Here is a 24346-nt window from a genome sequence, read left to right as displayed (position 1 = left end):
TTTTTCACACTAGCATATAAAAATCATAGTCATAAAACAAAATAAAATGGAGAATCAATGATGATACAAAAACATGTTAATTAAAAACCTTTATTTAAATAATACATAAATACTTTAAAGTTTTTAATCTTCTTCACAACAGATATAAAAAATTTACAACTGAAGTCTTTTGTATACATAAATGTTTAATTTGAATAATTATACTGATGAACTTCTTTCCCAAACATCCTCATATCTAAAGTGTAAAAAAGAATAAAATCAAATTTAAATATGTTAGTCAAACACAATGGAGATAGCTTACTTTTATTACTTAAAATAATAATAAATAAAACTTTAAAAATAGTTAAGTTCTGGAAGAAAATATTTAATTTTTTTCCCCTTGGAAGCATTAAATTTTTATGTAAACACACAGTGAAAAGGAGGATCTTTAAGAAAACACTTGAAATTTTCTTTAAAAAAAATTTATTAAGATGATTCTCAATATTTACTTGGTATTGAGTAAGAAATACTGTGTATCCAGGAAAGAGCGATATTGCAACAACTCAAAAAACAATAAAAATATTAACAAGATAAAGTTTTAGAAAACATAAGTTTGCTTATTTTTGTAGAAAAAGTGATTGTTGAAAAGTATTTTCTAATTTTTGAATACTTTAATTCAAACTGTGAAATTACTTCGGGTCTGAAAAAGAGTAAAACTTACTGATACTTAAATTTTTAGTTTAATTAAATTGTCGTGACACTTGAAAGTAAGCTTATTATTTAAATTTAAAAAAGTGCTAAAAACTTATATTATTTAAAATTTATGAATCTTATTTTTGTTTTCTATTATTTAATCTGGTAAAAATTTTGTTAAAAACAAAAGAGAGATTAAATTACACAATGAACATATGTTCACTGTTGTTCCAATAAAAAATAAATCCTAATTATTAATTCTCGAAAACATTTCTGCATGTTCAAAAAATCTTAAATTATATGTTTCAGGTATGAGATTCTTCTGACTTTTGGCAGAATTTTCGACTTTCTTGATCAGAATATTTGTATACAAATATTCAAATTATAAAGATATTTAGACATTTTCAAATATTCAAAATTGTAAAGACATTTTCTAGAGTAGAAAATGATAAAAGAAACTACTTTGTCAAATATCTATTTTTTCTTAATATTTTTACATTAATTTGTTGTTTATTATTATTTTACTTTCTTTGTCATGATTTACATATGAAGTTTAACAGTTTGATAGTAAAAAAAAAAACTTTATGTTTGTAAATAATTTAAATTTTCTGTTTGTGCAAAAAATATTTTCTATTACTTTCAAACAGAGTTATACTTACTAGCATATACTTTTTTATTTTTCTTAGTTTTTGTTCATAGGTATTTTCAGACTTTTAGTTCTTTTTTTACTCTATGCATAGAATTTGGAATGCTTAGAAAACAAATGTTTAAAATTCATGATCTTTTCTCATTCAGTTCAAAAGCAAAAAGTTAAAAAAAATTTAATTTTTTGTACATTGTAAGACACAAAGAATTCTTTGAATAAAAAATACAAACATGCCATGTGCTACAAAAACTCAATATGTGCACTTCATTTCATAAATGTATGCCTTAATTAACTTAAAAGCAAATGATGTGTTTATTTATAGTTCAAAACTAATCACTTAACAGATTATAATTTTCAAAGTAACATTTTAGTAGTTTTCTGTATTCTGTCAATAGTAGTGGAAGATTTCTGTATCATGATCTGCAGCTGAGCAATTGCCAAGACTTGGCAACTTCTGGCCAGTGAAAAGCTAAGAAAAAAATCTCAAAAGGGGACCAACTTGAGAGGTTTAACTCGTAGCCCATCTCCCGGAAAACCCACACGTCTTTTTAAATTAAAATTTTGAAATCTTGTTGGCACTCTAGCGACTGCAGTTTGCACACAGATCACGATATGGAAACTCCCCATGCAATTCATTACACATTTAGAAAGCAGAAAATGACGAAAATAGTTATTCTCATAACCATTTCTTATATTAATCCCTTTGGTGAAATTAAGCAATATTTTTTCAGTAAATGCTATATCAACTTACATTAAGTATACATTGGTATGGAACTAAACTCAGCAGCGCGACAGCCCTAGAGGGCCAAGGCATACTGTGCCCATCTCAGTTCTCTTGACCTTGGGCTCTGGGGTGCAGATGCAGATGTTCCGTTCAGGTGGTCAGCCGAACGCGGAACCCCCAGTGTTTAGTTCCCAAGCATGCTTGGCACTCATTTATTGACCCACTAAAGGGATGAAAGGCTGAGTCAACCTTGCCCGGCCCGAGGATCGAACCAGGGACCTGTGGCACGACAGCGCGAAGCGCTACTGCTCAGCCACCGGGCGTCACATTGGTATGGAAGTAGAATATATTTGAGAAAAACCTGGGAAAAAATTGGTTATTTTCATGAAACATGGCATGAGCTGTTTTTTTCCCCCCTTACAAACCCAGATTTTGGGTTCATAAATAATATTTTTTCAAGCATAATCACTTAGCCACCCCATTTAAGAACAACAAACATGCCAAAAAGATAGTATATAAGATTTTAAATCTTAATTTATAATACATATTCCTTTTCCAACTTACACAGCATTTCCATCTATTTAAAACTATCTAGCACTGAATGTTCAACTTGCAGTGTATTGGATTCTATTTGAAATTAGCCAATAAAATAATAAGTAAAAAGATAAATATATATATACACACACTTTAAGATAAAAGCAGTTATGTTAATACTATAGTAATAATTATAAGAATATTTTTATATTTAATATCCTCAATACAAAATAGAGTCTCTATACTGTTTACGTTTGAAAGCCCTTGTTTTCCTCATAAATAAAGTGATGTCTGAAGCAAGGAAAGATGCTCAACTTGTTCTATTACATAACAAGCTCTGCTTTATGTAAGCTTGAGTAAAAGAAAAACCTCTTCATATGCATCAAAACCAATTTTTGTCTGTATTTAGAGCACAAAAAAGAGAGGACTTTATAAGGATGGTTAACTTAGCTACATCACAAAATGAAAATTTGACTAATCGTCCATTTTTGGATGGTTATGAGTTAAACCCTTAGAGTTGATCACCTTCTGTGATGTTTTTCTTTTTTAGTTTCTGATTGGTCACCTGACTTTGCATTTATGCTGCTACAGATCACGATACAGTAATCTTTCCAATTCAAACAATCAGCAAGGCAACCAAAAGAACATAAACAAAAATAAGTACACAAATAAAAAACTACAAAAGATTATTCCTAATGCTCAGAGTAAATGAACTCCAATCATTGTTTTGTAGGGAAATAAGCCAGAAAATAAACTTTATAAAAATAAAATAAAAAAGATTAATAAAAACTTTACTTCAGAAATCGATATTTTTCCAAATGCGAGAAACTAAAAAAAATTTTGCTTTCAAGTAACAGAAACAGAACTCCACAATATCCACTCGAGCAAACTTCTACATATTTCTTCATATATAAAAGAATTTGCAAGTTTAAAATCCATAGTTCGCGATAAAAAAATATCCCCAAATTAAAAAACCCATTGTAGTATTTGTCAGTAAAAAAATCTAATTATATTTAATACAATATTTTGGAGTTTTCTTTTTGCAAGAAATTTTGTTTCTAACCCTTCATAATTTTATAATAAAAAAAGCATGCAATAAATTAATTCAAATTTAATAGCTTAGAATTGTAATTACAAGTGCTACTTACCGATTCTTTCACTACACTGGAGTACGAAATTAAGAGAATTTTTAGACTTGGTTGATTATCTCTAGAACTACAGGACCGATTTTAATGAAATTTGATTTGTACATACATTGATACAATACAAAGCAAATAATAATTCAATGATTGTATTACATACGCATGATAGTGCGTATCACTCGGTTGAAGTAGGAAGGTATGAAACAGCAGGAATGTATGAAACGCTATAGGGTTGAGGTCTGAAGAATCTGTCTCTCGATAGATCCGGTATCCTGGAACTGTTTTCATAAGTTACATACGACGCTGGACGTTAAATTGAACTCTCTGTAAAATCTGGACCTGAGATTGGTTTGTTCCTATCCTCCTCATGGTGGTTTCTAATTTTTTCTGTTACAATCTGAATTTAACCTATGGTTGCAAAATAATACATTTAGATAGATGTTTTTTTCAGCAGTAGTTTCTTTTCAGCAGTTCAAAATTAATAACAAGACAACCAATTTCTGCTGCTTGTTTCTGTACAGTCTTCTTCTCTGATATTGTAGTAGACTGATAAGCCTTGGGATTTATAATTGTTACGATTCTTTATTGTGACCAACAGCAGAGTAAAACTGTGACCATGACATCTTCCAAAGTCGGCTAACTGAAAAAATGGAATTGTAGTTCTGTAATCAGGTTTTTGTATTACTACTAGAAGCTGTCAAGCTGAAAAAGGAGAAAAAACTTTTAAAGTATTTCCAAAATATATGAAAAAGTAAATAGTATATTTTACTTTTGTTTCGAATAAAAGTAAAGGTCATGAGTAATATTTAATATACAAAGACTAGTCATAAAAACTTGCAAATGCTTCGAAAATCATGAAGTTTTTAGTTTTCTAGTCTTGAACGATTCTAAAATAAGAAAAGAAATTTTTGTATTCAAAAGATTGGAAAATATTCTATTATGTGATCCTGCCGAATATTCAGTTTTTCAGGGTTATTCTGATTACTGTATTAAATATTTTTATAAGAATCCTACTTATCAATTTGAAGAATGTGTTATTTACGTGCGGTTAGAGTTGTGTTGTTTGTTTATTCTTTAATATTATCAATTCTTTATGAGCAGTTAAGGTTATACAATACTTTTTATATATTTTAATGGCGTGAAACTGGAAAATATTTCTTTTCTGTAAACCTTAAGTTATTCTCATGTTTATCCTATTCACTGTTTTTACTGTAAATTTTTATGCAGTTTATAATTTTTTAAGAAACAAAAAAGTTACGAAAATATATAGTATCTAATATGTATGTTCATAGCAGTAACAGTATGTTCCTTCCTGTTTAAAACAGTTTTTCTTTTTGTCATTGATCACATTTTTTATTAATCCTTTTTCTTTGTGAGGGATATTTTCATATTAGCATCTGTTCACATAAACTACAACTACCAAGATGCCAAAGGGATTTTGAATATGCAAAAATTAAAATTTATGAGTGTATAAATATTGTAGAGGTTTGACCAGGTGACGGCTGCAAGGTATGCCTTTTAATTAATTTCTCTTCTGTGGTGTTACTTTGAGTTTATCGGGTGGGAGAGTATTCTATATAATAGAATAAATAATAGCCAAGGCTTGGCCATTATTTTGGCGCTAGTGGCAAAAAGAAATCATCCTTTTATATGTTGAATTAAATATTGGTCTTTTTTCTTTATAAAATAGTTTTTAATGTTTTGCCCATTCTCTTTCTGATGCGAATATTTCTTTTTTTATTCGTTTTATTTAAAAGTGACCCCCCTCTCTTTGGTTTTTCAAAAAGTTGCAAGGTAGAGAGTGTCTAACATAAGTGTTTTTATGTCTCGTTTAACAACAAACAAAAAAATTATAATAATTTTCTTATTGTTTTGTCATGAGCCGTAGGTTGTGCACCACTAATGTTTTTATGTGTATAGAATAGAATAAATATAATTGTAGAAAACATTTATACTGACTGAAAGATTATTTTGAACTTCTTTATATATGATCATGTTTGATTGACTTCGAAACTGTAAATTAAAAGCTCTAATTTTTAATTATTTTTCATCATAGTTTTTTTTTTTAGTTCAAATGAGTGTTGCTAAGAAACTGCTGCATGTTTATCAAAAACATCTAAGCTGTGGGTTCTACTTCGACATCTCACTGCTTAAAAGGGAAGCTGTATGTCTGATAATTTAAAAGATTCTTTAGGTAAAACTTTCTTCTTAATTTTATTTTATTTGTACTTGTTCCAGTTCCTTTTCCCACGTCAAGTGCTGAGTAATTTAATTTTTTTTTCTGATATAAGTCAATGCAATTTATTGCTAGACAATTCCATGAAAACCAAAATATTAAACTTTCAAACTTTACCAATATTAATGTATCACATATATTTTAAAAGCTTACTATATAAAAGCTAAAATATTATATTTATACTAATACTCAACTAAAACATGAATTTTTGTTTAAAAACTAGACATATTAGTTCAAGAAATGGGAGAAATTAATCAAACATACTCTTTTAATATTTAACAAAGTATTAGCCTTTAATCTGTTTGAAATATTTTTAGTAAGATTATACTGCAGTTTTGTTAGGAGAAATGAATTTTTAAAAAATATAATTAAAATTTCTATCAACAAATTTTTTTGTCAACTCCATAACAAAAGTTAAATAGCAAGTAAAAATTATTATTTTGTCTAAATTAATCATTATTAATTTTAATCTTTTCTAGTCTTTTTTTTTTTATTGTGTTAATGGCAAGTTAAATGCTATCAACATTTTTTTTTTCAAGCAAATAATTTTTTAAAATATTGGTGTTTAAGATGTAATATTTTGTGTTATGGACATAACATTATAGTTTGTTTACTCGTAACAGATAAAGAGCTAGAAGATAAAAAAATTAAGATCTGTATATTAAACTAATAAGTATTTTTGGGAGAAATATGTAATATTCCTAATACATATATACAGTTCAAAGTTTCATATCCGGAAGTCTGTTTACCAGAAGGACCTTTCTTCTGGACACTCTGAACAAACAAAATAAAAATAAATCATTTCCCTTTTCCAGAAAAAAACTTTTATTTTACATTTGCTACCTATTAAAAAATAGTCTACAGGGATGAGTAACCTCCCCTTTCTTATGATTTTTACCGGACTCCTGATTTTTGTTCGCTTTTAATCCAATTCCACTATAATCTGAAAAAGAAAAAAAATTAGACCACAGAAATGAAATTCGGGATTTCTCTACGGCCCGAAAAAAAATTTTTTTTTTTTTCTAACATTTCACCTAAAAGGATTACTACCACCGTGAATCACATACTCAATTTCAGAGGGCGCAAAAACTTTAAATTTTGGAAAAAATGCAGATTTGATATTAAATAGTCATAACTAAAACAGGTTATTAAATTATTACTCAAAAGCGCGATTCGAAATTTGTGGTTCATAATATTTTTTTAAAAACGAAATCAGAATTTAACAAACTATGTGGAAATTTCAAACTGTTAAAAATGTGATTGACAAAACCAGGTAGACTATAAAATCGTCACAGATCGAGTGCATCAAAAGTAATTCTACAGGTGTGCTATTCGAAATTTCCAGTGTATGATAATATATCATTAAAAAACTATGAAAATCTGGCAAAATAATTGACAAAAGTGTGATGGTAAATCCATGTGGAATTGTGGGTGAATAGTCAATAATTTAGGCCAAAATGTGTGATTCGAAGTTTACTGAACGAAATAATATATTTTAGCATTGAAATTTTAAAAACCAAGTGAACATCCGTTTTAATAACTACTGAAAAATGATCTTCAATGTCGCACAGAGTCACTGTGGAATCATCGTTAATCGAGTTGATCAAAAAATGATTACTAATCGAAATGCGTGATTCGGAATTTGCAGCATGTTATAATGGCATGTTAAAATATTGAGATGTTAAAAACCATGTAGAAATCTGTAACAAAAGTTGCAAAAATAGCGCAACCATGTTGATTTATTTGTTGTTTGGAATTGGCATTAATTATTGTCTTTTTGTTATTTTTTAATGATTAAGGATTTTTTGATGTCTGTTTACCTTAGACCTATTATTCGGAAAATAGATTTTTCCAGACTTGCCGAAATCCTGACGATTTTGGATATGAGACTTTCCACTGTATATATATATATATATTTACATAAATTACAATTACATTTTTCATTTTACAGTAGATTTTCAATTTATTAGTAGATAATATTTTAGAAAAATAACGCATACTAAGCATCAGTAAGCATATTAGCAGATATTCAACCAAATATTCTTACCTGGCAACAGAATGGCTTTTGACTGGCAGGAAATATTTAATTTCTTCTTAAAGATAAAGAGACAATTATTTGAAATAGAGTTAGTGGAAGCACACACTATAGAAACCAATTTGTTAATTTATAGCATTTAATAATAGTCACATTTATGATATTTACATTGTTGGAAATTGTGTGACTCAAATTATGTTGCTTGATTTTTAATTCATTATTTAATACAGGGCTCTTTGTATCCCAGTATCACTCACAGGGCTCTTATTACCCTATAAGCGAAAAAGTTTGTAGTAAAACCAGTTCATATCTACCTTGTTTTTGGGAGAAGTAAAATATCCCAGACTACCAAGATTTATTTAAAGTTAAACATTAGTATAGAACTGTTCATCATATGGGAAAAAATAGTGGTGAATAATTCATAATAATAAATGGTAAAAGCTCTAATTTTTTAAGGAATCTACAAATGAAATGGTTTTACTATCTATGCCAGCTCCTTCTTATTTTCAAGATGCATACAGCCCTGTTAATATTCAAACAAAATGTTGAATAATTGATTTAAATCATTTAGTTATTTAAAGTGAATTAAAAGTACCATAATTTCTTGCATATTTTTGGTGGCAGCAATAATACACTGGTGCAACTTTCAGCCCTATGCTTCAGCAATATACTTCATAAAACAATTGTCTGCTATTAGTAATAAATTATTTTGAGCTTTGATTAATAAACAAACTTCTCCTTTTATTTTATTTTTTTATATAAAAACACACAATTATTAACGAAAGCAGATGTGATTCCACATCCAGAAAAACTTGCAAGTATACTGCGCTTCTGAAGAATCAGAATTTATTCAATTGAAAAATATTGTTTGGTTAATCGATGTCAAATAGATAAATATAACAGGTGATTAAAAAATTTTTTTTTGTTATCCCTGTGGCAAAATCACAGCAACATTGTCGCAGTGTGTTACAGAGGTCCTGCAGAAAGATTTTTTCTTTAGGAAGTAAAAAATATTAATTTTCTTTTCTGCAGAAATTTTCTAAAGATTTTAGGAGAGGAAAGAACAGCTCATAATTTTTCTATTCTCATATGAAAATTATGAATAGTGAATTACAAAATTTTGGTTTTCTTTACTGCAGAATTTTTCAAAGGACTTTTTTTTCCTCCAGAATTATATTCAAAATGTGTCTTTCTCGTACACTGAAAAGGAAAGAAATGCTCATGATTTTTCTATTCTCATTTGAAAACAATAAAAAATTAAGAGTAGTGAATTAAGAAATTTTACTTTAAAGAAAACCAAAATTTCTTAACTGTCTTTCTAATCTTTTTTTTACTGCAGAAATTTTCAAAGGACTTTTTATTTCTTCTCCAGAATTATATTTAAAGATGATTTTTCTCGCGAATTGGAGGGTATAGAAATGCTCAAGTTTTCTCTATTCTCGTTTAACAATATGAAAAATTTGATAATGGCCGGTTCAGCTCGAATTTTAAATTGATTATAAAAGTTTAAAAAAGATCGAAATTGCGAAAGTTTAAAAGATAATTCTCCTTAGGAATCATGTTCTTTCTTTTATTTATTTTTCTAAGAACACTAAATTTGGATATGAGTGAGGATTTTGTCGCAAATTCAGATAACGATTTTATAGTTTTTTCAACATCGTTTGTTTGACTTTTTATTGCAAGTGCTGTTGATTTCCATGAGGTTTTTAAAAATTCGGGTGAATTCTCAGTTGATATAATTTCTGCTCGTAAAATTGAACTAATTGCATTTTGACGTGCTCAATTTATGCCAGTAGTATCCGAAATCTACAGCTCATCAGAAGAACCATTGTTACTGACACACAGGAGAAAATGAAACATTTGTATCTTCCCTACCCCCTCATGACCTAAAGATCTTCAAGATCGCGAAAGAAATATTGAAATTTTCTCTCAAAGAATGGAGAGAAAAATACTCCCACACACATTTTCCTTTAACTTCAAAGAGGAGTCAAATTTCCTCTTTTTTTCCTCAATCTGTCTAGTTCAAAATAGTGGGAAAACTGGGCAAAATTTTTCTGGTTTCCGGGTTTTCTGGATGCTGGATAAATGGTTCTGTACTGTATTATATTTGCACATTATTCTTGAGCTTTTAAATTCTCACAATTTTTTAAAAGTTTTTATTACAACACTTAATTTTCAAATTGCCCCTTTGAATAATCAATGTGTGATGAGGTCACTTTGTAATGATTATGTTGTAAATTCAAATAGTCTTGTCAATAACATTCTTGATAATGTTTATATTTATTAAGTTTTGTTTTTTAATGTAGTTTAATTATCAGCCAGCTATTAAAGCTGATATTTTATTTATTATGTTATTTTAAGCTATTATATTTATTCTATTCACATTTGTATTCTTTTTTTTTTTTAATTGAAATATATGTCTTTATCTTTCAGAATTGTGAACTAACAACTCTTTTATTTACTCTTTATACTGCATTTTTGATCAGAGAGTTTGAGAAAATTGAAAAATGTGCTAATTATCTATCACCAATGGCAGATGTAAGAGCAGAAATCTTAGCTGCCAGTCGATCTCGTACTGGATGGTTAGAAGGCACTGTTCAAACTCCTGATAGTCAACCCTTTGTTAGCAAAGTGAAGTCTAGTTTTGAAGAAAAGAATATTAACCAGGATCCAAAATTATCTTCTAGTGCTTCAAAGTCTGAAGCTGTTCGTAGACTGGGAAGCAAAGTAAGCTCAATTGCTACTTTATTTCAGTCACTTTCTCCTCACCGAGCTGATGGTTCTAAACCTTGTTTCTCACCAACTGGTAGTAAAGACAGCCAAAAGAAAAATATTCAGGCTGCTGAGCAAGATAATAGTTGTGTGTTTGATTCAGAAAACAAGATCATACAAAATGATACTGAAGGATTGCACAAACGTTTTAGCAATGCCCGTGCTATTTTTGAGCAACTTGGTGAAAAAAATAAAGAAAGTGGTAAGTTAGAACAGTCAAAACATCCGTGTTCAGCGGATACAAGTTGTTCCTCAAAAGTCTTGTTGGCAGAAAAAGATAAAATTCAATGTTCTTCAAATCGTCATTCTAGTCATATATCATCTGATGAAGATTTACCTAGCTTACCTTTTTCTCACAGACATAAGGCTGTTATTCCTAATAGTTTTGAAGAGAAACTTGGATCTGGTAATTCTAGGCCAAATATATTACCAGATTTACCAAGTGATATAGATAGTACCCAAATTTATTCTGAAATTCATAGAAATTATTCTCATAATTCTCCTATATATGAAGAAATTCCTGGTATTTCAAAAGAGAACAATAAACCTATTTCTAATCAAGCATCAAAAGTTAACAGTTTTGTTATGAGAAACCAAGAGGACAATAATGCCAACACAACAAATCTTTCAGATAAATGCATGGTGCCTCCTAATTCTGTTGAATCTAATATTGATACTTCATTTCCAATCTATGCAAAAGTGATAAAAAAGCGCACAAAGCCAGGAAATCATAATAATCTCATAGGGCACACTGACACTGAGGTTAATAAACCTAATGTTAGTACTGATTTGGGTAAGTTTTAATATTTGCTTTAAGTCCATGCATAACTTTTTCAATTTTATTTATTACATTTCTAATTTTAACCCAACTTTTTTTATCAGTTATAAAATATTCAATATTTCATTTTGGCATGTTTTACATGATTTACAAATCCCTATAAGACATTAACATGTAACTACACCACTTTTACATAGCTGCCAACTTTCTGGATTTTCCAGTAGACTACTGGATTTTGTCAGTTTCTCCTGTTCAACTGCCTTAATAAAAATTCTCATGGTTTTTGTTCATTTTATAAAATTCCCTAAAATTGTGTAAGTTTCCTAAAAAAAAACCATATTGAAATATACTTTTTGCACAAATTATTACTTATTTGAATATTTAAATCTCATTTATAGAAATCAGTGGGAAAAAAATTTTTTGTTCTAAAATCTTCATTTTATTTTTATACACAACTCCCTTTTTAAATTGAGTAAAAAATCTTCAAAATATCTTTGAGGTATTAAATGCCTTTCATTATTCAAAATTATGATTAAACATAATACATAACATTTCAAGTATATTTTATGTGAACCATAACTGGAAAATACTGCAGTTTTTTATTTTATTTTGATGACTATAAAATTCCCAACGTGTAAAATCTACTGAACTTTTTATTATCTATGTTGGCAGCTATGCTTTTAAATCTTTCTTTTAAGTAATTAATTGCTTTTTGATAGTTATTCTATTGCTTTTCTTAGTAGATGTTATCTAGGCATATCAATGATTTTATTTCTCCATAAATCACATAATTATTGCCTGCTTAGAGGTTTAAAAGAATAATTATTTGTGTTGTAATGAAGATTGAGACAATAATGAAGTAAATGATTGAAAGCAAATCTCAATTTTTATTGGAAAACTTTGAAAAAAAGTTTATGTGAAATATGCATACATTACAGATTCACAAAATTTTCTGTACAAATCAATAAGGTTCCACGATATATAAAGCAAAAAATTTAACAGTTAAAACTTTTTTATACTCATTAAGCAGTGGTACAAGTTTTATATAACATATCTCTGCTAAAAGTTTTATATAATATATATCTTCTTACAGATATCTGATTTTTAAAATATCTGTAAGAAGTAAAATAAGCTAGGAAGTTTTTTGTGGGAAAAATTATATATCATGAGAACAGAGGCTACAGACATTGCTGATCAATCTTATTATTATTTATTCATGTAATAATGTCATATCTTTTTCTCCATATTGATGAGTTGTAAACAAACCTATAAGCATAGATTCAGCTGATAAAACTTAAAACCAATTGTATATCCAACATTTATTGACACTAGATTATAGGACATTTCATGGTTCTCTAAGAATGTATTCTTACTTAGGCTACTTTTAAATTACTTAATTTCAGAAATCATTTTTTACCAGTGTTCCACATGGTATTATTTGTCAATCACATGTTCTATTATTATTATATATTTATATTGTATTGTTATTGAATATTATATTGTTATGACACAAGAATTTTGAACTGTGGATTTGAATAATCAATTTTGAAGCACTTGATTATTGAACTGGGTTTCTCCTCAAATATATATATATATATATATATATATATATTTTAAATCTTATGCTCCTCCTAGGTCAGGGGTGGCGAACCTTTACGCCCCAACGTGCCATTTTTCTAAAGAATTGTTTAATGAGGTCATAGACGTGCCGTCAAATAATTTTGACTTCGTGATTATTGGGAAAATAATTATACTAAATGCTATCAACTCAAAACTCTTTATTTACTATGAAAAAAATACATTTTGCAATGTCTCAATTACATGCGTAAATCAACTTAAAGTAACATCAGTGTGACTTCAGTTGTTGTAGATTAGATGACAAATAACTTATATTAGGTTGAAAGATGTTAGTTTAAGCAGGACAATAAATTATTTTTTTTGCTCATAACATATTGTTGGCTTGTTTTTTATGGTTATTAATTGTTTTTTTGGCATTAATTGTTAATTTTTTGCTAATAATTGTTTATTTATTTTGTTTGTTTTTGTAAATTTTTATTTAATTGATACATATGCTTCATAGTGTAATAACAACGGTGGCATGCCCAAAATATTGTGTCTCGTGCCATTGGTTCGCCATCCCTGTCCTAGGTCAATCAGTTATATGCTGTGTTGCTGTCTAACATTGCAATATACCAAATAGAGAAGCATTTTCAGTGTCCATGTCTTTTAATTTGGAACAAACAAGACAATGCCATCCACTCATAAAACCATCGCCACTGTAATGACTTCCATATAAAGAATTAAAAGAACATCAGGATTAAATTAATACTTATTTTAATTTAATTCCTGATCTTTCAAATCATGAACAACACTTTTAATCATCGAATATAATCTGACACATTTCAAAAGAATTAAAGCAGATCTGGTGACATTCTGTGTCAGCAACTAGCAATGCTTTTCTCTTATCTTTAACAATCGAGATTTCCTACTAATTTATTTCACTTCTCAGGTCTGAAGATGTTACACTACTTAGAGGGCATGTGCAGTGCTGTATTAGCCGTTAAGCATACTAAGCACGTGCGTAGGGCACCAGAGCTTAGGGGGCACCACGAAGCTCCAATAAAAAAAATATTTCTAGAAATATTTTTAACGCATTTTTATTCAATTATTAGCTTTTACACAAGATCATGATTTAAGCTAAATTGCTATTGCATTCCATTTATTTCAATCTCGCGGGGGGAATGAAAGTTGTGTATTGCCAGTATCCCATCACAAGATGACCAATGCTCTTTCCTAACGGATCACCTACATAGTCTATAGTATATATGAAACATCGGTGGATAGCTGAGGTCTGAAATACGAAACTAGAGCAGGGAAGAAGCTTTGTGTAAACTAGAGTAACGAATTAATTTACTACACTGACATGTCAAAGCATTCTTTTCATCTCTGAAACATCTGTTACAAAAAAATGGGAGGGCGAATAAAAGAGGGGTTCCTTGACATATTCTTTTAAACCAATTGCATGATTAGGAGATCAGTTACTAATTTTTTGCCTACTCTAGAAAATTGAACATTTGAAACTTAAATAGGTAGAAACAGTGCGACTCTATCTTGACTCGGTATGTTTTTTTGTTTATTTCATATTCAAGGAGACTTTGTTTGACTTTAAAAGTATTCATCATTTTTAAGTTTTAATAATTTAATAAGGCTAGAAAAAGAAGCAAGAACCCCCTGAGATTCTTCGAAGACTTAACGACTGACGTAAAAAGTAACAACAAGTTAGTTTAACTTGTATTCCCCCTTCCCATTTATAGATTATTGAAAATGTTGTTACAACATAATGGGATTTTTATTTATCATGGAGTAAGTCTCTTAAATTAATTGATTTTAAATTGAATGCTTCAACTGCCAATTAAGTATACTTGTCAATGGAATAATTTGATTAATTTCAAAATTAATATGGAAGAAGTAGAGATATTTTATAATGTAATAAGAGTTTAATTTTATTTTAGACAAAATAAATAATTTGTTTTTAAGAGAAGTATGGTGCTCTACTCCAGTTAAAATGGCCAAATTTGACATACTGTGAGCAAAACAAAAAAGTGAAAGCTCAGAATAACTTTTGATCTGATCTAATGATCGCATTTTCACAGACTAAATCTTAATAGTAATAGGACTTAACCTTAAATAAGCTAATTAATTAGTGCTGATGATATTTAAAGTTATGAAATCAGACACAACAGATTAAAAACTTAATTTTTTCGACAGATTTGGTATTCTGACCTTTAAAATATGGGAGGGGGGATTCACCACAATCTGGAAAATATTGTACCAATAAATTATAAAGGAGAGTGAGTAAAAGTTTGGACCACTTTCTCTTTTTGCGTATTTCGCTATATCTGGAGAATTGATAAGTGAATCATAAAGGTTTTTGAGCGCAATTGTAAAATTTGTTTATTCGAATATAATTCCATGTAAAATAATATTTAATATGATATATTTTATCTAATGAAGGGAATTTAAATTGTAAGGTATCAAATTGTTAAATATGTAATTAGATAGAACAGTTTCTGAGATAATAAATTATTAAAAGTCGTATATTTGGAACTTGATTTCTTCAATACTATTCCACCAACATTTAAATTTTGTACTTTCCCCCCTTTTTAATTTCCCCCCTTTTTAATTTCCCCTCCCTCTATCTATCTCTATCTTGAGAAAGTGATGCACCTATATTTTTCATTTTAGATGTGTCAAAAATAAAAAGTTTTTTTTTATTTTCAGTCCACCCAAAAAACATAGCTCTTAAAGTTTTAATTTTATATTTTTCTTCTAGTTTTGGACCTGTTAATGTTTGAAAAGGGTCGAAATTTTGACTGTCAATGAAATGGAGATGAATTTTGTTTCGCATAGGAAGCAAATGTAACTTGAATTGTCATCAGACACAGAGTTAATTCCAGACACAGTTGAAATTTGAGGATTCTACTTAAAAGGCAAAAAAAAAAAAATCTAAGCTTTGTTTAATGAAAAATTCTCTTTCGTGATAAAATGACGATAAACTTAGCTTTCAATGTTTCGGGAGAAATCGTAACTTGTTTCGTCAGTTGAATACAAGTTGAATTTTGTACTTTGACTACATAGAAAGTGATCAAAATATCTATTTCTGATACGTTTTTGATAAAATGGTAATAAACTCTGTTTGTTGCGGTCAGGAAACGACTTGTATTCTCAATAAGCACGGAGCTCAAGTACAGATTTGTGTACTCTAGCCAGTCGGGAAGTAGAAATTTAGATTGCATGTTACCATCGTTACAAACACGAAAGCTAGTTAATTGAGTTAATAATAAATGCTGAAGGCAATGAGAAAACTTATAAATTCAAGGAGAATTGTCACAGGTTTCCCAACACTCTCAGAGATGGAAAAAAAAAATTCTTTGTTTTTATGAATCAGTTATCCTGCTTGTATTGAGCTTTTGTATGTTGTTTTATTCTCTATAAAAATTCGTTAAAGTTCGATAATTTTTTCACATGAATATTAGCTTGAGACCTGCAATAAAAATATTTTTTTCACTCAAATCAGCAAAGCATCAGAGCATCAAAATATTTTAAGTGCTTAGGGCCTCTAAGGCTCTTGATCCAGCCCTGGGCATGTGACAGAAATTGTTATACGTATTTTATTGAGATGCTGCTAGAGGTAATCATGGCCTGACTTTTTTGGTAAATTTGGCAGAATCCTGTTCTTATATTTAAAACAGAATTTTGAAACTAAAACTAGAAATCCAATTGTCTAGGTTCTAGAACAGCTATTTTGTTTATTCCTCATTAATAGCATTTATTCTGCAAAAGGACTCTAAAACAAAGCAAAGAATGACAGTCACCACCTTTCAAAAGTTCATTTGATTTAGTAAACTTTTTTTGCTCATTTTGTTGTAGTTTTAAAATTCCTGTTTTTTTTATTTTTTATAAGGCATTATTATGACAAATGAATTTTAAATTTAGCAATTAAGTAATCACTTTTTAATGAGGTATTGTGATAAGTATATTTTTTATATTTTTGAAATTGAATAAAACTTTTACTTAACATAGTTAGAATAAATCTAATCATATTTTTACTAGAAAAATTTTCTAACAAATTTTGTTTTCAATAATTTGAAAAAACTTTTTATATTTGGTAATTATTTTCTAAACTAAGTGAAGAAATCAATCAGAGTTTTTTTTTACAGTAGTTTTCTAGTAAATTTTTTGCATTTAGTTTGTTTAACTTTTAATTCTGCAAATTCCAGTGAAGACAACCTTTCAAACCACAGATAACAGGGTATGGGATTTTCGATTGTGTAATTTTCTCATTGTAGGATAATAATGTTCTTATATTCTAATTTAAGTAATTCTTGATCTTTAACAACATATTACTTATGCTCCCTAGACTGTGAGTTAGTGCCTGAAAAGAAATTTGACTGCAAATCCACCCCGACTACAGAAAGAACATCTTTAGTATCTGATGATATACCTATTGAACAAAGTTCTGTTGAGTGTGAAAAACAGGAATTTTCTTATGGTAATAGTTTTATTACATTTTTTTTTTTTTTTTTATTAATACAAGTTAATGTTTATTTTATTTATTTATTTTGAAAAAGGTAAGAAATCTGAACCTTTAAATGAAAGTTGGAAAAATATTAGTGCAAAAGATCCTAGTGCTTGGAAGAAAAAAAATGAAAATCCATGTCCTATGGAGGTATTTGTTTTTTTTTTACTAACTTTAATAGTTGATACTTGTTATATAAATATTTATTTACTATCTTCCTATGACAAGCACATCTCCAGATGTTAGATTGCTTTTGCTTCAAATAAAAGTTTATGTTCTCATTAAAAGCACCATAGACAATAATTTGAATTACTAATGTTCACAGGTTGTATATAAATTTACTTATGGGATAAAGATGGGTTAGAAAAGAATCTGTGATAAAAAAAAATCCATTTTCTATGAAAAAGTAAAATTTCTTATTTAAATTATTAATTATTGCTTTAGAATTCTTGATATAATCTATTTTCTTAAAAAACATTAATTTAATTTTCATTTAAATATTATTTAAAATATTTTTTTTCCATATTTATTTATTAATATAGAAGTCATGTATTTTTAAAATGTTTGAGTGTGGGGACATTAATTACATTTTTCCATGCAAATACAATTGAAAACTGTGACAATTTTTTTATTTTTAAAGTTTTTTTCATTGCTGGCTGTTTATGTACTTAATCCTATGATCTTAATGTTAAAATTATCATCATTAAGTTAATTATGATATGATTTTTTCCTAATTGTCTCATGCAAAAGTTAACGTTTTGAGAAAATCACTCAAAAGTATTGTTGTTACAGTTTACTAAGCATGAAAAATGTTTCTTAAAAATTTGGAAAAACTATATTTTTTTGGTGATTAGGTGATTGTTTTTGTTTTGTTTTTTTCAGTTGAATGAATCTCGTGACTTTTATTCCATTTCAAGTGACTTACGAGATGCTGCTGGTGAAACATTAGCAGAATTTGAAGGACGGGATCATGAATTATTTTTTGTTTTAAGATCTCAACATGTCAGTAATTCAGTAAGAAGCCTAAATCACTCATTATTTGTAACTGACTTGGGAGTAGGATACTGATATTACATCTAAAATAACAAATTTAAGCAAGGCTTAATATTTGTATATTGATAAAGATTTTAATATATTATTTTTTTTTAAATTGTTTTTTAGGCAAAAAGTATTTGGTTCTAATTTATGTTAAGCCACTTTAAGATTTATGTTATGTTTGTTTTCCATGGTGAAGAAAAAGATGAATGGCTCATTGGTATTATTTACATAATTGCTTGCAGTTCAAAAATCAAATAAATGCTATATTAGCAGAATTTTCTTGCTTTTATTGGTATTTTAATGCATATACTTTGTTCTTAGTCATGGTCAATGACATACAAAGATAGTCGTAAAACTCAAATCATAACTAAAGATAATAAACTCTCTAAAAGCTTCCTACGACAGTGATGCTGGCTTTTACATAAATATTTTTCAGATAGGACAAAACTTAAAAAAGTTCCATTTCCTAAATCATGTTTCAACCAAACTGTTTTTTTTTTATTTTTTTAAAGATCAAATTGATAAGCACACTGCTGTTTTACTAACAGTGTGTGGTTGTTAGGGAAAGACAAAATTTGTATGAAGCTATTTATACTTGTGTAAGGAATTAACATAAAAATATTCTCTAACTCCAATGGTGCTTATAAATTAAACTGTTGCAAGCAATACACTACTGTGGAAAGTCCCTTGTATATTTACTGTCAAATTTTTGCCAGTTGTTACAGATTTTCATAGTTCTTTTAATGCTACATCATACATGGGAGATTTTGAATCACGCATTTGTAGAATTACTTTTTGATGCACTCAATTTGTGGTCATTTGATTGACCATGTGGTTTTGTTGATTGCATTTTCAACAGTTTGGGATTTTCACTTAGTTTTTAAAACTTCGATTTCATTTTTAGTATAATGTTATTAGGATCCTCGAATTCTGAATTGCACTTTTAAATTATCACTTAATGACCTGCTTTAGTCAGAGCAATTTCATCTCAAATCCAGATATTTTCAAAATTTGAAATTTTTGTGCACTCTGAAATTAAGTGCATGATTCTTGGCTGTAATATTCCTTTTATGCGAGACGTGAAAAAATACACTTTTTTTCATGCTCTAGTGAAATGCCGGATTTCTTTTTCCTGATATACATTTTCCCCCATATTATAGCGGAAATCAGATTACAGATAAAAGTCAAACAAAAATCGGAAGTCTTGTAAAAATAAGAAGCAGAAAGCAAAGGATTCTCATCCCTGCATACTTTTTTAACCAAGTCGCAAGTGTAAAAAAAAAAGTTTTGTTTGTTAAAAAGTATCCGGAAAAAAAGACCCTTCTGGTAAACGAACTTCTGGATATGGGACTTAGTACAATATTTTTAAATAAAATAAAAATTAGTATCTATAAAGTGCACCACCCATGACTGGAATCTGGTTTGGTTTCCAGAATTAGTTTTTTTCCTTGTAAAATAAGAAAAGTTTATCAAAAGTGTTGCTTATAAAAATAATAATGGTAAAAACGGATTGCAAAGTAGCTATTAAATATAAAAATAAAACTGAAATTGCAAAGAAAATAATAAAAGAACAGAAAGCCATTTTTAACTCTTAAATTTTACTTGATTGTAATCTGAACAAAAATTTTAAAATGAGAGATATAATTAAAATTCCTATAACCATGCTTAATAATTCCTATGTCCATGTATAACAATTCCTTTAACCATGTACAACAATAATTCCTCTAACTATTTTCTGTTCTTGTGTTGAATTCTACATTCAGTCCAATCTACTTTATCCATTATTCTTGCTATTGTTTTATTCTTCCAAAAGTATCAATAGTTATATAATAATTATAAGTTTCTATTAAGGAGGGAACTTTAATTAAGCTCACTTCAAAGCGCCAAAAATCACTTTTTTAATAATTTCTCCTCTTTTTTTTTATTAAAATTATAAGGTTGTATTTCAATATTATCACCTGTTAGCTCTTCTGGCTTATAATTTATTATTATTTATTTTTATTTATTTATTTTATTTTATTTTTTTGCTGTGTTGTGCTTAGCAGTAAACATCAGTTCCTTTTCTTCTTCAACAAAGCTATTCATATTGCTCACTGCCACTTTTTCAAAAACATTTCTAACCTTATTTTTAATTGAAATCATAAAACTGGATTGACTTCACTATTTATATCATTGTAATGTCGAAGTTTAATTCATTTAAAATCGATGCAACTAAAGTTTTTCTTGAAAAAATGATTTGTAAATGAATGATGAATGAATGATAACTAAGTATTTAGACATAAGCTAATTCTAATTCTTAGAAAGTGTTTATCTCATATTTTTATGCTTGTCTTTTTTTTTAATTCAACTTGTGCATTTAGGAGCAGTCTTTTCCCAACCACAAATCGCATTCCACTACTGACTCTAAAGTTGAATTTATGACCAAAGAAGAAGCTGAGCACTTTCTCAGCAGGTATAGTGAGACACTCTTTTTATATTAGTTATATTTTATAAAGCTGCCAACAGTCAGATATTTCCTTCAAAAATTTTAGATTGTTTTATTTATAGAGTGATGAAGTGCTTTTGCATTACCCTCAAGTGTTTTAACTCATATTACCCTTGCCCTTAAGGGTTACAGATCACAGTCATTTAAAGTTTGCTTTAAACTTGTGAAACAATTCTTTATTCTAAAAAAAATACTTCTGTGACAATGATTCTTTTATGTTAACTTTGTAAATTTTGTGTTGTTATAAAATGTTTTATTTCCCATTAGCTCTTTATTTATTATATTTCTAAAATTCTAAACATTTTTAAATTTTCATAGATTTCTTTATTTATTTCTATGGTATATGGTCTATATATGGAATTCAAAGATATAAGTTTTTACTAAAAATTTTGTTACATTATATTTTCTGAAAACGTTTTAATAATTATGTAGTACGAAATATTAATTTGTATGCATTTTTAATTCTCTCACTAAATGTTTTTGAAAGTTTCAGTTATATATTATATAATATAGTTATAACTATATTAGTTTATGAACAATACTGGTAACATTACAGAAATGAATTATGTTTGCATAAGATTCTTTTATCTATTTATTAAATTATTATTTTACCTTGTAGTTTGTCATTTTATCTCTTTCTGTTTTACCATGCAAGCAAATTGCTAGAATTGTTTTTTGGCATATGGTCCAGGTATTGGCTACTTAAAAAAGTCATTAATCATAGTAGCCAATTTTCAATTGATTTATTTAACTCTTTAGCAAAAACGTTATGTATTCATTTATCACATAGAACTTCTTGTCTCCCACAGACTAAGAAAGCAATGGAATCGTTGAGTCAGAAAAAACGAGTTATCTCTATCTGAAATCCCCTTTAGATGACCTGTTTTCAAACTCATCGATTCAATTAAGGGAGGATATCATACTTTAAAAACAGCAATTATGTGCCATACTTCTAACCATTGTATATTTTTCTTGCCATCTATATTGTTGGGTCTATGAACTGTCTATAAGGACAAAATTCTCTAATGTTGAAAGAGCTTGTGGGGAAATCTTACAATTTTCACTAGATACGGTTACTTTTTCACCGGATAAAAAGCAGGCATTTTATAAATGACTTTGTTATTACATAGACTTAAAGCTTCTGAATTTAATACTAGCATCAAACCATTCAGCTATATCCATTTTTGTTTTTCAAGATTTGAAGACTTCTTGTCACATATATTTGAAAAATTGAATTTTGAAAAGCCAGATACTTAAAATTTGATTTTGAAGGAACTATTCGACTAATTTTGCTCAAATTTTATATTTTGCCATATAAAGTTACATTCTTTAAAATGATGCAAAAAATTGCATACCTTATAGTTCAAAATGTTTTTGATCATTCCTAAATAAATTAATAAATATTTGCAAAAATATATGTTTTGAATAGAATTATCTCTGGATAAACAAATTTTATAGTTGCGTGTAAAAAAAATTTCAGTTCGCTTAAAAATTTCTCAAGTTATAGCAAATTGCGCAAAAAGTAAAATTAACTAATAAGGGGTCCAAACTTTTGAAGCAATTTATTTTCATAATTTGTTGTTAAAAGGATTGACAATGCAGGTGAAAAATGTTTGCAAGAATGTAACAATAGCGCAACAGATGCTCTCCTTTTCAACCAAAAAAGCTGTTGACAAATTCCCTTCCCTCAGTTACCCCGCAAATAGACTCTTACAAGGATCGACGAAAGTATGATTCCCTGTCCCCCTTTCTTCTGCAGGTGTGGAAAAAATAGAAAGAAGCATATTCAAGTAGCCTAAAACAAATGCGTGGGGGGAAGTGCTTAAATGATTTATCTTAAAGGTGAAGTTTATCACCACTTTCAGCTGAAGGACAACTTTATTTGTAGTCTCAGAAATGTACGACTTTAAAATAAGCAGATGTTTGCGTAAAATGAGACATGGACATAGATAAAAAAGAAATGTGCGAACTGCTTTATTTCTTCTATATTTAATGTTTTATTTAACAGCTTTAATCATTTGATTTAGCTGCTTAATCATTTGATATATTTATAACTGGGATATTGCGAAAATCATTATGAAATAAATAATGCGTTAACAATCGTTTTATGCTTTAATTTTTCCCAAAGTAAGATTATTTGTATATTTTTTATATCATTTAAAAAAAAATTTTAAGATTTTTAGCTGTTTGTCAGTTGATAGGTAAAATTTTAGAAATTAAAAAATTAGCAAACGAAACACGATACATTCGTGATTTTTTTTGTGTTTTACTATTTTGCACAAATCAAGATTTTTTTTATCTAATTATTATTAATTTTTTTTAATTATTGTAAGGATTTTTTGCTGTTTATTCATTTGATTTTGTATTATTTAGGTATTTCAAATCAAATTACGATAAGGCGATGTGATGCGATCGCGATTGTCCTATATGGTACAATTTTGCGCCTAGTAAGATTCTTTTAATCAATTTAATATATTTTGTTAACTTATTTTAATTATATTTAGGCTCTTAATCTCTTGGTTTACATAAAATGCGAGCATTTTAAATTGGTATTTATTAATGTAATTAATGCATTATTGATTGTGTTGCATTTGAATTATGCACAATTGTACACAGTTGAATTTTAAAAAGTTATGATGAAAATTATTGAAATACATAATTTCTGATTTTAAGTAAGATCGCATATATTAATTTATCGAATATTTAATAATTATTTTAATGATTTTTAAACGTATAATAATTTATTTTGTGTAGAACTTGTCATTTGAAACAAATAATTAATTCCGTGATCAATCATGCTGTAAAATTTTGTCCGCCGTATCCAATGATGCGGCCTGCCTGATGAAACACTTTTCCTTTTTAGTTAAATTTTATGAGTTTGGCGTATATCCCTGGGTAATACTTATTTATTGGCTGTTTGGTTTTAAAATCTTGAGATACTTGAAAACCTACATATTTAAGAGAGGTAACCAGTTGATCAACAAAAATTGCTAGTATGTCAGACGAAGTCTACTAATCTGTGCATAGAGAAGCTTATAAGAATGGTGAAACTTTTGTATAAAAGTTTTGTTTTCTAAAAAAAAAAAAAAAAAGTTTTCATTTACTGCTAAATAATTTTAAAAATATTTGCTGGATAAAACTGAACATGAAACTTCTGTTGAAATGTCATTGATTATTTTTTTTTAATGAAAAAAAGGTCTGATAT

The 24346-nt window shown here is 28.1% G+C and overlaps 1 protein-coding gene and 1 long non-coding RNA gene across 3 annotated transcripts in view; one reads left to right on the top strand and one right to left on the bottom strand.

The window, feature by feature from the left end:
* Positions 1 to 74: 74 nt before the first annotated feature.
* Positions 75 to 3866, bottom strand: LOC139427027 (uncharacterized). The gene is made up of 2 exons (XR_011638161.1): positions 3725 to 3866; positions 75 to 235 (listed from the first exon to the last, which is right to left on the bottom strand). It is a non-coding gene; the product is annotated as an uncharacterized lncRNA (long non-coding RNA).
* Positions 3867 to 4328: 462 nt separating this feature from the next.
* Positions 4329 to 24346, top strand: part of LOC107439184 (neurabin-1) — a 73470-nt gene continuing 53452 nt past the window's right edge. For both annotated transcript variants that reach the window (XM_016051689.3, XM_016051688.3), the window contains exons 1-7: positions 4329 to 4469; positions 5788 to 5912; positions 10423 to 11554; positions 17460 to 17591; positions 17671 to 17768; positions 18501 to 18632; positions 21017 to 21108. In XM_016051689.3, coding sequence (XP_015907175.1) covers positions 10519 to 11554; positions 17460 to 17591; positions 17671 to 17768; positions 18501 to 18632; positions 21017 to 21108 — 1490 coding nt within the window. In that variant the 5' untranslated portion in view covers positions 4329 to 4469; positions 5788 to 5912; positions 10423 to 10518. The remainder of the gene's footprint in view (positions 4470 to 5787; positions 5913 to 10422; positions 11555 to 17459; positions 17592 to 17670; positions 17769 to 18500; positions 18633 to 21016; positions 21109 to 24346) is intronic.

This window comes from Parasteatoda tepidariorum, chromosome X1 (genome assembly GCF_043381705.1).
Source record: "Parasteatoda tepidariorum isolate YZ-2023 chromosome X1, CAS_Ptep_4.0, whole genome shotgun sequence".
NCBI classification, from domain to species: Eukaryota; Metazoa; Arthropoda; class Arachnida; order Araneae; family Theridiidae; genus Parasteatoda; species Parasteatoda tepidariorum.
Note: the sequence above shows the minus strand (reverse complement) of the source record. Positions and strands in the feature narration are given on the sequence as shown.